Source organism: Dendrobates tinctorius, unplaced genomic scaffold (assembly GCF_039654945.1).
Source record: "Dendrobates tinctorius isolate UK_male_01 unplaced genomic scaffold, ASM3965494v1 ptg000158l, whole genome shotgun sequence".
Taxonomy (NCBI): domain Eukaryota; kingdom Metazoa; phylum Chordata; class Amphibia; order Anura; family Dendrobatidae; genus Dendrobates; species Dendrobates tinctorius.
The window spans coordinates 37,678,797-37,691,220 of NW_027361825.1; the positions used below are offsets into that span (position 1 = coordinate 37,678,797).

At 42.8% G+C, this 12,424-nt stretch overlaps 1 protein-coding gene across 1 annotated transcript in view; it reads left to right on the plus strand.

Annotated features, from left to right (window-relative positions):
- Window positions 1-7,697, plus strand: part of CCDC9 (coiled-coil domain containing 9) — a 50,391-nt gene extending 42,694 nt beyond the window's left edge. The window contains exon 13 of the mRNA XM_073549339.1: window positions 2,326-7,697. Coding sequence (XP_073405440.1) covers window positions 2,326-2,355 — 30 coding nt within the window. The 3' untranslated portion in view covers window positions 2,356-7,697. The remainder of the gene's footprint in view (window positions 1-2,325) is intronic.
- Window positions 7,698-12,424: the final 4,727 nt, after the last annotated feature.

Below are 12,424 nucleotides of genomic sequence, written 5' to 3' on the forward strand. Positions count from 1 at the left end.
GGAGGAGAACTGATTAATAACAATTCTAACTGAACCCCGAAATGTATTGGCGGATTCATGGATCAAACACCTCTTGTGAATTATGCCATTAATCTCTTTGTTAGAGAACAACAAGTTGTGCAAAAAGTACTGAAACATTTGTACAGTTGGACATGTACACTCAGAAGCTTAGAGATGTGACATTAAGTTCACCTGAAAAGGTTACAGGGAATTTTAGGTTCAGCCTGAAATTTCATCTGAAAGACAAATATCCCTAACTTATTATGAGTAGAGTATATGCAACTTACAATCACCGACCCTAAAACAGTGCAGTGCAATTTGCAGGCCACATATAGGATACCAAAATTTTCCTCACACTTCAAGTTTATGTTCATAGAAATTATTAGTATGATTTTATACTCCAATCAACCATAACATGAACTCCTTGTACTATAGTCAGCTCCTGAGCAGATTGCTTGGGCTCCGCTCCTGCTTCCATGCCATCCCTTACACAAAACTATACACCCGTTTGCGGAAAAACAATTGCAATCTACACATACAGTAGTATCGTCCATTTGTGGGAAATGGGTTAATACATCTTGGTGCCAGGACACTTTCAGAAATCTGATTGTCCTTGCCCTGAAGTGTTAGAGCCTATTACCGGCATGAAATGGAATAAATTATATTAGACAATTGGTTCAGTGTTATGGTTGATCTGCCCATGTAAATACCAAGGGTATTAATTAGTGATTCCTTGTGGGATTATACATCTCTATTTCCTTAGGTTGTCATCATGTCAACTTATGTAAATCCTGTTTTTTATAAGATTGCAAGAAAAAAAGTGAAATGTGTAAATTAGCGGTAGCAGACAGCTATTATATCAGCCAGCTCCAGTATAATACCCATCTCCTGTAATAATGATATCCCTCTGTAGTTCTTCTTGTCCGAGACTGTAAATTAAAATGTACGGGCTTTCTATTAAAACCTAAAAGGTGATAGAACTCCATAAAGTAGGTCATATCATTTGGGTTTGGGGGGCTGTCTCAGTGAGGCCTCTTTGTATCTGTAATCTGTATTTCATTAATTTTTTATTTTGCTGTAAACCATTTATGCTTTTCATATGACTTTTTTATGTCTAGTTTTTACACGGGTATCTAAAGTGTATGGCTGCCATTAAATGCTACGAGCTTCATCGGATCATATAGGGGGACTCTACTGAGTCAGACTAGCTAGGTACAATAGATCATAGAAATGTGGCATTTCGATGGTTACTGGGCGGCCAGGAAGTGATATTTCCACATTACACATAGTTTGTCTTTTTCCAGTTCCTAAAAAGCTGCAAAGTGAGAGTCGCTTAATAATACATGTCCAGAGCCGCAGAGTCCTCTCCTCTGATTGTCCATTAGGCCAGTGTCTGGTAATGCTGCGATCCGCTCATATCATCGTGATTTACTGTATTATGGGGGAGGTGGGTATATGTGCAGCGTCCACCTTACAATATAATTCTTGATTAAGACTTCTTGAAGAAATGTTTGATTAGCGAAACAAGATGTAGACATCATCATAATTCAAAGATATGATGTTTGTGAAGTAGTACAGTCAGAACTTTCCAAGGGCCACCAATGTGTAAAAGGGCCTTTGGCAATGAACATCTGCCCAAAGGAAACATTATTCCCCTATTGTCCCCCGAAAGGCAATGAGAAACCGGTTGGGAAACGTTGACCCAAGTGTAAGGATGTTATGTCAGATTAAAGCCCCCTATACACATCAGACTGACATCAGATGATATCAACATACTGGGCGGACAGTCGTGTGTATGGGGGCCCCCGACTCAGAATTTTTAGATCCTTATCCCCCCTTCCTTCAGCATCCTATGTCAGAGGAAAAAGATCCGACACGGACTGCCAATCGTTGCTCTTGGTGAGATTAGTCGCCATCAGAGGTTGGTCTCTCATGGGAAACACTATTGCTCGGCATAGGGTGTGTTCCTGTGTATGGGACAGTCGGGTGAGATGGCTGCTAACTAGACAATCAGCCCAACCACGAGTCACCTTAGTCCATATCTTAGTGGCCACATAGGAAGATGGCCAAGTATAGGACCCATCTTACCAGTCGTAGGATGCAGAGGATCTGTTCCTCTTCATGTTTTTGCTCCAGGACTGCGGGTAGGTGATTGGCTGACTGCATGGCTATATTATGTCTTCATGGCTTTCCTATGCCTGCTGCTTTTTTCCTTTTATGCCATCTTTCTTCACAATGCATATTCAGTATATTCCCATGTTCCTGCATTGTATACAGGCCTGGGTTGTCCTCGTCTTATATTTTGTATTTTTCTTCCTCCTGTAGCAAAGTACGGAGGTTTCACCACCATCCTGACCAAATTACACATGGAGATCTCCAGTGGATGTTTCTCGGGCATCTCTCCTGTCAAGACAAGCTTGGGTTCTTGCATTTACCTACAGCAAGCTTTGTCTTGGGTTGACAAGAACACTTTATGTTCCAGTCCACAACACTATTTATTGCTGCAGATCATGGCGGGTGTTCATATGGTGGGTGGTAGCACTTACAGAAAGGGTTTGGGGGCTATTTCCCATAAATGATGAAGATCGATTGTTGGGAAGGTTCACTATCTTCTTGAACGGAGTTCCTTCTTCTCGGGGTCTGTATGGCCACCACTTGGTCCATACACTACAAGTCACATACTCATTGCTAGACACATCACATAAAGTATTATTTTGGGACACCTCATCCTTTCCCACAATTATTGTTTGTGTCAAATAGTCAATCATTTAATTCTTGGAAATAGTATCAATTATTAAGTTCTGTATTACATCAGCAAGGCCACAGCATTGCTGCCTGACCATGTACCAGCTGTTGTTGGAGAAACTGCATGTTTTTTTTCTGAATCATGTTTAAAGGAAATGTGCAAATACTGTTCTGGTTCAGTCCAGAATACATTTTCATATTACCCACAGCTCAGTTTTTCTGATACAGAAATCCAAACCCATTACATAGACATGAAGTTAAATGATAAAATATGGAGTACCTGCAACCACCACTAGAGGGGCTTACTGCATACTATTGCAGTATTAACCCCTTCCATGTATGTCACACGCTGAGTGCGGTTGTGTGGAAACGGGCTCCCGAGCTGTTCCCACTCCAAACATGGAGGATGACGTCTTTGTTTTATCCACCTCTAACAGCAGCAATCAGAGCAAGCCCCAATCACTGCTTTTAACCCCCTTTAATTCTGCTGTTGGTCTCAGACAGCAGCATTTAAGGAACATAGTCTGGGTGGGGTGACTGCCAATGGATTCCTATGGCAGTCGGGGGCCAAATGAAGGGCCTCATGGCTGCCATCTTGGTATTCTGAAGTCCAGCCATGGGAATGGGTCCATAGGCGACCATTTTATCTACATATTGCAATATTGTGGTATTGCAGTATATAAAATAAGCAATCAAAGGATTGGAGGGCCCTAGGGGAGCTTAAAATTAAAGTGTCAAGCTTCTAAAAATATATACTGTATGTCTGTGTGTATATATAGAGTGGGGAAAAATAAGTATTTGATACGCTGCCGATTTCACAGGTTCTCCAACCTACAAAGAATGGAGAGATCTGTAATTTTTATCGTAGGGACACTTCAACTGTGAGAGACAATCTAAAATATAAAAAAAAACCAGAAAATCACAATGTATGATTGTTAAATAATTGCATTTTATTGTATGAAATAAGTATCTGATCACCTATCATCTAGCAAGAATTCTGGCTCTTACAGACATGTTAGTTTTTCTTTAAGAAGCCCTCCTACCCTGCACTCATTACCTGTATTAATAGCACCTGTTTGAACTCGTTACCTGTATAAAAGACACCTGTCCACGCACTCAATTACACTCCAACCTCTCCACCAATGACAAGAAGGATGAATGGGGTCATGCATTGCAAGATTTTGGCCAACAACCTCCTTCCCTCAATAAGAGCATTGAAGATGGGTCGTGGCTGGGTCTTCCAGCATGACAATGACCCGAAACACACAGCCGGGGAAACTGAGGAGTGGCTCCGTAAGAAGCATTCCAAGGTCCTGGAGTGGCCTAGCCAGTCACCAGACCTGAACCCAATAGAAAATCTATGGAGGGAGCTGAAACTCAATGTTGTCCAGTGACAGCCCCAAAATCTGGAGATCTGTATGGAGTAGTGGGCCAAAATCCCTGCTGCAGTGTGTGCAAACTTGGTCAAGAACTACAGGAAACGTCAGACCGCTGTAATTGCAAACAAAGGTTTCTGTACCAAATACTAAGTTCTATTTTTCTATTGTATCAAATACTTATTTCATGCAATAAATGGCAAATTAGCTATTTAAGAATCATACAATGTGATTATCTGGATATTTTTAAGATTCTTTCTCTCACAGGTGAAGTGTACCTACGATAAAAATTACAGATCTCCCCATTCTTGGTAGGTTGGAAAACTTGCAAAATCGGCAGTGTCTCAAAAAATGCAATAAAAAGTGATTAAAATGTCCAAAATAGCGTCAATAAAACAAATCAGCTCACCACGCAAGAAACAAGTCCATCGATGGAAAAGTAAAGTTACAGCTTTTAAGAAATCTCGACACGAAGCAGAATGATTCATTTATTTTTGTGCCACCTAAATTAAAAAAAAAAATCAAGTTTGGCCTCACCATAATCGTATTGAGTTGAAGAATCATGTTGCACATGGGATGCGTAAAAACAAAACCGCCATGGATTTTTTTTTTCTTGTTTTCCAGTACAAGATATTGTAAAATGAATGATGACATTCAAAACGACACCTCGTCCTCATAAAGCTGTGGGGACGGAAAAAATAAAAGTATGGCTCTTGGAAAAGGAGAGGAAAAATTAAAAACTGGCCTCTACGAGAAGGGTTTAAAGGGGTATTCCTATTTAATGGTGTATATTGCTAAGATGCCAAATCTTTATGACCGGAGGGGGTCAGACCTCTGGGACCCTCATTGATTCTAATGGTGTTGGAGCACTGACTCTGGGAGCGCCATCTGGCTATGTAGAGAATTGCAGCTGGTCCTTTTTACGTGGCGGTTTGTAGAGATGAGTGAATTGATTGTTAGCACCCTGGTCTATCAGCCACGTCTGTGTGTATGCAGGAGATTTGGAGCTCTGTATCAGAAAAAATGCTTTAACCACCAGGGCTGTGGAGGCAGTAAGCCAAACTTCCGACTCCTCAATTTCCATGACACCAACTCCGACTCCACCAAAATGGGCTCCGACTCCACCACTCTGATTCCACAGCCCTGTTAACCACAATAAAGATGGAGTAAGAATCAGCACAGAATTTTTATACCTATTTAGGTTAAATTAATTCACTTTAAGGCCGGGATCACACATGTGAGAAACTTGGACGAGTCTCGCATGTTAATACCCGGCACTCAGGAGCGGGGCGTGCGACTGCATGTATTGGAGCGAGACTCGGCCGAGTTTCTCGCATGTGTGATCCTGGCCTTAAGGAGATGGACACTTTCAGGACCTTTTTTTTTTTTTTTTTTTTTATATACAGCTCCTCTCAACTGATTTATGACTACATGAAAATTCAGCTCAACTTTGATGTAATCTGATCATAAATCAGCAGAGAAGAGTTCAGAAAAAGACAGATAAGAGTCTGTGCTCAATGACTGATTCTCCGTTAACTCGTTGCGCAATGTGTCGAGAGACTAAGAGCCTGCAAAACCCATATGGGGCGACAATTTTTATAGATCACATTTGCAAAACTAATTTCGATAAACAGATGAGAAACTATTTTTTAGACCAAATAAAAAATGATCCCCTTTTAAGGTGCCCATCTCCTTAGATGCATTGTTGTATTGCATTTTCTGTAATAAGTTCCCTTGTTTTTATTCTGTATTCAGCCCTCAGAAGCGATGTTTCGGTGACTGTACCATGTCCTACTACTATAGTATCACTCGCCCGCGCCCTCCGTCCTTCCTCACGGTCTGAATGTGACAGCGCTGAAGTTCTGTCATTGTCAGTAATAAGCTATAGACCTTTGGACGTGATCAGATAGAAGGAATGCTCATTATTTATTGTATTTTTTCTTGGCCCGCGGCCCGGAATCCCCTTTTTTATGATAAATTTTTAATATATTTGGTTTGTTCATTGTTAAAACAAATCTTCTTTGACAAAAGGATGCTCCGGGGACAATTATGTTCATGATAATAAAAGCCAGTTAAGTTATAGTCCTTGAAGTCACGCAATCATGGACAACAGCGTTCATTTTACCACAAAACTTGTCTTTGTTGCCCATAGCAACCGATCAAATCCCCGCTTTCATTTCACCAGAAAAACTGTTGTCCATAGCAGCCAATGAAATCATAGCTCTCATTTTAATAGAGCTTTCAATCTCTCTCAAAATACAAGGCCATGTGAAAAAAAAACTATAACGCGGACCTGTCATTTGCCAAAAATATGTCTTTTTTTTTTAACCTGGTGCACATGTCGCTGTTCTCCTAAATCCGGCCTTGTTTTTATGTTTTTCCTGCTCCTCTCCATTGCCAAGATATGGCCTTTGTGCAAATATAGAATTTTTAGCCAAGTAGGCGTGGTCCTCAATATCATTCTGTGGGTGTCGTCTTGAGAACCACACCCACTTGGCTTTAAAAGACAAATTGCATATAGGGAAGAGTAGGCCATATCTTGGGAACGGAGAGGCGCAGAAAGAAAAGAGAAACTCCTCCGGATTCAGGAGAACAGCGGCATTTACACCAGATGTGATTTATATAGATTTTTTTTGTAAGTGACCGGATCTCTAATTCTGTTGAGTCATTGGGTAGTAAACAACATGGCTGCTATATTAAGGGATGTATTACTACATTATTGGATTGATTTATTATTTGGGATTTGGGGCGAAAAATAAAGGTGACAATCTAACTGCTATGATGACAGCCTTATTGGTAACCTACACAACTTTTTGAAAAGCGGGAATTTTAAGTAACTTGACCCGAAGGGGGACTCATTGCCTCCTTGGTCTGATGCTGTTTATCTACGAGTGTCTGCTCAATATCAGTATTATCCTGGAAAGCTTTAGCGAATTGGAGACACAGAACTTGCATCTGTATGTTCCAACTTTTCATTATTCTTTATATTAAAGAGAACCTGTCACCTTTCATAAATATGTATTTATTACCTGGTGTAAATGCTGCTGTTCTCCTGAATCCGGCATTGTATTTCTTTTGTTCCTGTGCCTCTCCATTCCTGAGATATCGCCCTCTCTTCCCTGCATATAAATCTAGTCTCTTAAGGCAAGTGGGTGTGGTCTGTAGCTCCTCCCAATGAAGCTTTCTTGAGGACCACACCTGTTTGGCTAAAAAGCCTAGGTTTATTTACAGGGTCATATCTCTGGACTGGAGAGGCATAGGAGCAAAAGAAAAATATCGCCGGATTCAGGAGAACAGCGGCTTTTACAACAGGTGAATAAATACATATTTATGGCATGTGACTGGTTTTCTTAAAGTCCATTCATATAAAATATATGCACTGTGAGTTTTTTTGATGTCTGAATATGTATTTATAAACCAGTGGATCCCACAGCAACCCTGCTATGTATTTCTGTATATACCGACCATCTCATCCCTTCCATGCTGCATTATTTAAAGTTTGCACTTTCTATATGTAGGTTTTTTTGGGGTTGCTGTACAGCAAATATCAATATACACCAGTAAGCATACACCATACCACTGTGTTGTGTCATTTGTCTATGGAGTGTGAATGGTATTGTAAAGTTAGTGACGCCATACACCTGTACATTGGCACTGGAGTCTTCGGTCACCTGTAGGTCAGATGTGTAGCATGGATACTGATTTATCTCCCCCCGAGTGCAGTCTTTGTAAAAAAAAAAAAACCAAACCTTGAGTCTTATTCGCCCTCCCCTGGACCAGAGCGGGGTTGGTCATTGCCATTACATTGATGGCGTAGCCACCAATTGAGCTCATGGCTTGTGCCGTCAGCTCTGGCAATATCCCTGAGCTCACTGGTCGGTTTATGGGAGAGGGGGGTAAAGCAAAGTTTTTTTGTTTGTTTTTTTAAGCATCAACTGGGACACACTTTTTTTTTCAACCCGAAAACCCCTTTAATGTCCAGATTTTTGCCTGGTAAGTATAGGAACACCATTGCTATACACCTTAGTTTCCTTAATATCGGGGAGTGATCTTTGAGTGACAGGACCAGGGACAGTGTCTTCGTGGAAGAGAGATGAGAGAACACCGCAATATCTGGTGATGTTTCTGGTTCTGGACAGAGTACAACCCCTGACAAAAATTATGGAATCACCGGCCTTGGAGGATGTACATTCAGTTGTTTAATTTTGTAGAAAAAAAGCAGATCACAGCCATGGCCCAAAACTAAAGTCAATTCAAATGGCAACTTTCTGGCTTTAAAAAACACTAAAATAAATCTAGAACAAAAAATGTGGTAGTCAGTAATGGTTACTCTTTTAAACTAAGCATAGGGAAAAAATTATGGAATCACTGAATTCTGAGGGAAAAAATTATGGAATCATGAAAAACAAACAAACCAAAAAACTTTCCAACACATCACTAGTATTTTGTTGCACCACCTCTGGCTTTTATAACAGCTTGCAGTCTCTGAGGCATGGACTTAATGAGTGTCAAACAGTACTCTTCATCAATCTGGCTCCAACTTTCTCTGATTGCTGTTGCCAGGTCAGCTTTGCAGGTTGGAACCTTGTCATGGACCATTTCCTTCAACTTCCACCAAAGATTTTCAATTGGATTGAGATCCGGACTATTTGCAGGCCATGACATTGACCTTATGTGTCTTTTTTCAAGGAATGTTTTCACAGTTTTTGCTCTATGGCAGGATGCATTATCATCTTGAAAATGATTTCATCATCCCCAAACATCCTTTCAATTGATGGGATAAGAAAAGTGTCCAAAATATCAACATAAACTTGTGCATTTATTGAAGATGTAATGACAGCCATCTCTCCACTGCCTTTACCTGACATGCAGCCCCATATCATCAATGACTGTGGAAATTTGCATGTTCTCTGCAGGCAGTCATCTTTATAAATCTCATTGAAACGGCACCAAACAAAAGTTCCAGCATCATCACCTTGCCCAATGCAGATTCGCGATTCATCACTGACTATGACATTCATCCAGTCATCCACAGTCCACGATTGCTTTTCTTTAGCCCATTGTAACCTTGTTTTTTTCTGTTTAGGTGTTAATGATGGCTTTCATTTAGCTTTTCTGTATGTAAATCCCATTTCCTTTAGGTGGTTTCTTACAGTTCGGTCACAGACGTTGACTCCAGTTTCCTTCCTCATTTGTTTTGTTGTGCATTTCCTGTTTTGGAGACATATTGCTTTTAAGTTCCTGGTCTGGACGCTTTGATGTCTTCCTTAGTCTACCAGTATTTTTGCCTTTAACAACCTTCCCATGTTGTTTGTATTTGGTCCAGATTTTAGACACAGCCGACTGTGAACAACCAACATCTTTTGCAACATTGCGTGATGATTTACCCTCTTTTAAGAGTTTGATAATCCTCTCCTTTGTTTCAATTGACATCTCTCGTGTTGGAGCCATGATTCATGTCAGTCCACTTGGTGCAACAGCTCTCCAAGATCAATCCTTTTTAGATGGAGACTAATGAGCAGATCTAATTTGATGCAGGTGTTAGTTTTGGTAATGAAAATTTACAGGGTGATTCCATAATTTTTTCCTCAGAATTGAGTGATTCCATAATTTTTCCCCTATGCTTGGTTTAAAAAAGTAACCATAACTGACTACCACATTTTTTGTTTTAGATTTCTTTTAGTGTTTCTTAAAGCCAGAAAGTTGGCATTTGAAATGACTTTAGTTTTGGGCCATGGCTGTGATCTGCTTTTTTCTACAAAATTAAACAACTGAATGAACATCCTCCAAGGCCTGTGATTCCATAATTTTTGCCAGGGGTTGTATAAGCAGCAAATATGAAGAAAGAAATCGCCTCAATGATAAATGTAGGAATGGAGTCTGGTTTTCTCCTGCACTTTATTCCTAATTGTATCTATTATGCAGTCTTATTATGTGGAGGAAGCACATAAGTGACTGGAAGCTTATAATCTATATATATAAAAGCCTTATCATGTCTGTCTGTAACCAAAATCGCGGGTCACTGATTGGTCGCGGCCTCCAGGCCTCGACCAATCAGCGACAGGCGCAGCTGTTTGTAAAGGTAAGATCTGTAAAAAAGAGAATTAAAATAAAAAAATGTTATTCTCACCTTCCGACGGCCTCCGATCTTCTTTCCACACGCCCGGCCTCGCGGTCCCAGTAATGCCTTGCGCCTTAGACCGGAGATGACGTCACTCGCGAGAGTGCGACGTCATCAGCGGTGTTTTGCGCAATGCATTACTGGGACCGCGATGCCGGGCGCGTGGAAAGAAGATCAGAGGCTGTCGGAAGGTGAGTATATAACTATTTTTTTTTAACAGAGACCACGGATACCGGGAAAGGGGGCTGAAGGGGACCATGCATACCAGGAAAGGGGGGTGAGGGTGACCATACATACCAGCAAAGGGGGTGAGGGGGACCATGCATATCAGCAATGGGGGGAGGGGGACTATGCATACCAGCAATGGGGGAGAGGGAGGGGGACCATGCATACCAGGAAAGGGGGTGAGGGTGGCCATGCATACCAGGAAAGGGGGGTGAGGGTGGCCATACATACCATTAAAGGGGGGTGAGGGGGACCATGCATACCACCTTTGGGGGGGAAGCGGGACCATGCATACCATGAAAGGGGGGGTGAGGGTGACCATGCATACCAGGAAAGGGAGGGTGAGGGTGACCATGCATACCAGGATAGGGGGGTGAGGGTGACCATGCATACCAGGATAGGGGGGTGAGGGTGACCATGCATATCAGGATAATGGGGTGAGGGTGACCATGCTTACCAGGAAAGGGAGGTGAGGGGACCATGCATACCAGGAAAGGGGGGTGACAGGACCACGCATACCAGGAAAGGGGGTGAGGGGGACCATGCATACCACCAATGGGGGGGTGAGGGGGACCATGCATACCACCAATGGGGGGTGAGGGGGACCATGCATACCAGCAATGGGGGGGAGAGGGGGACCATGCATACCAGCAATGGGGGGGAGGGGGAGCATGCATACCAGCAATGGGGGGAGAGGAACCATGCATACCAGCAATGGGGGGGAGGGGGACCATGCATACCAGCAATGGGGGAGGGAGGGGGACCATGCATACCAGCAATGGGGGGAGGGGACCATGCATACCAGCATGGGGGGGAGGGGGACCATGCATACCAGCAATGGGGGGAGGGGGACCATGCATACCAGGAAAGGGGGGTGAGGGTGACCATGCATACCAGCAATGGGGGGAGGGGGACCATGCATACCAGCAAAGGGCGGAGGGAGGGGGACCATGCATACCAGCAAAGGGGGGGAGGGAGGGAGACCATGCATACCAGGACTGGGGGGGTGAGAGGACCATGCATTCCAGGATTGGGGGATGAGGGGACTATGTATACCATGAAAGGGGGGTGACTGGACCATGCATACCAGGAAAGGGGGGTGAGGGGGACCATGCATGCCAGGAAAGGGGGGTGAGGGGACCATGCTTACCAGGAAAGAGGGGTGATAGGACCATGCATATCAGGATTGGGGGGTGAGGGGACCATGCACACCAGGATAGGGGGAGGGGTACCATGCATATCAGGATTGGGGGTGAGAGGACCATACATATCAGGATTGTGGGGTGCATTATTGCATTATTATTAAAACTTCATAAATAAACTACATACATATTCTAGAATACCCGATGCATTAGAATCGGGCCACCATCTAGTATATTATAATGGTCCAGCGTAAGTATTAGTTGCAATCAGGACCTGGTTAAGATTTGTGGGGCCTGTTTGTGGATAATCCTACCTGAGCCCACCTTACCCAATTTGTACCCACATGCATCTCGCTTAACAAGTCTATGGAAGTCATGGAGAAAGCCAAGTCGATGATGTCCTTCACAGAGAATCACGTGAATATGTGACACCCCGCATCTCAGCTGGGAAGGACAGGATACCGCTTATCAGGAGAACTCTGCTTTCCTGAAGGTTTGGGGGCCGTTGCTATGCCTTGTATGCACTGCCCATATGCCAGTGGCATAACTAAAAAATACTATGCCCCTTCAGAAGAACCAGCCGAGAAAAAAGGGTGGGTGGTTGGTTGATGTAGGCCTGCTATTTTTCCCAAGGTGGGGTGTGGGGGGAAGGGTTCAAAATAAGTGATAAGGTAAGTTGCTGCCTGTGTAAGGAGATGGACATCTTGCCCATGCTCTTCCTTGAAGAACAAGTGTATTATTATTTTATTGTGTAATGTGAACTGACATACCAATTATGTTGGTATTGTGTGCTGCCAGACGGTAGTGAGAATTAG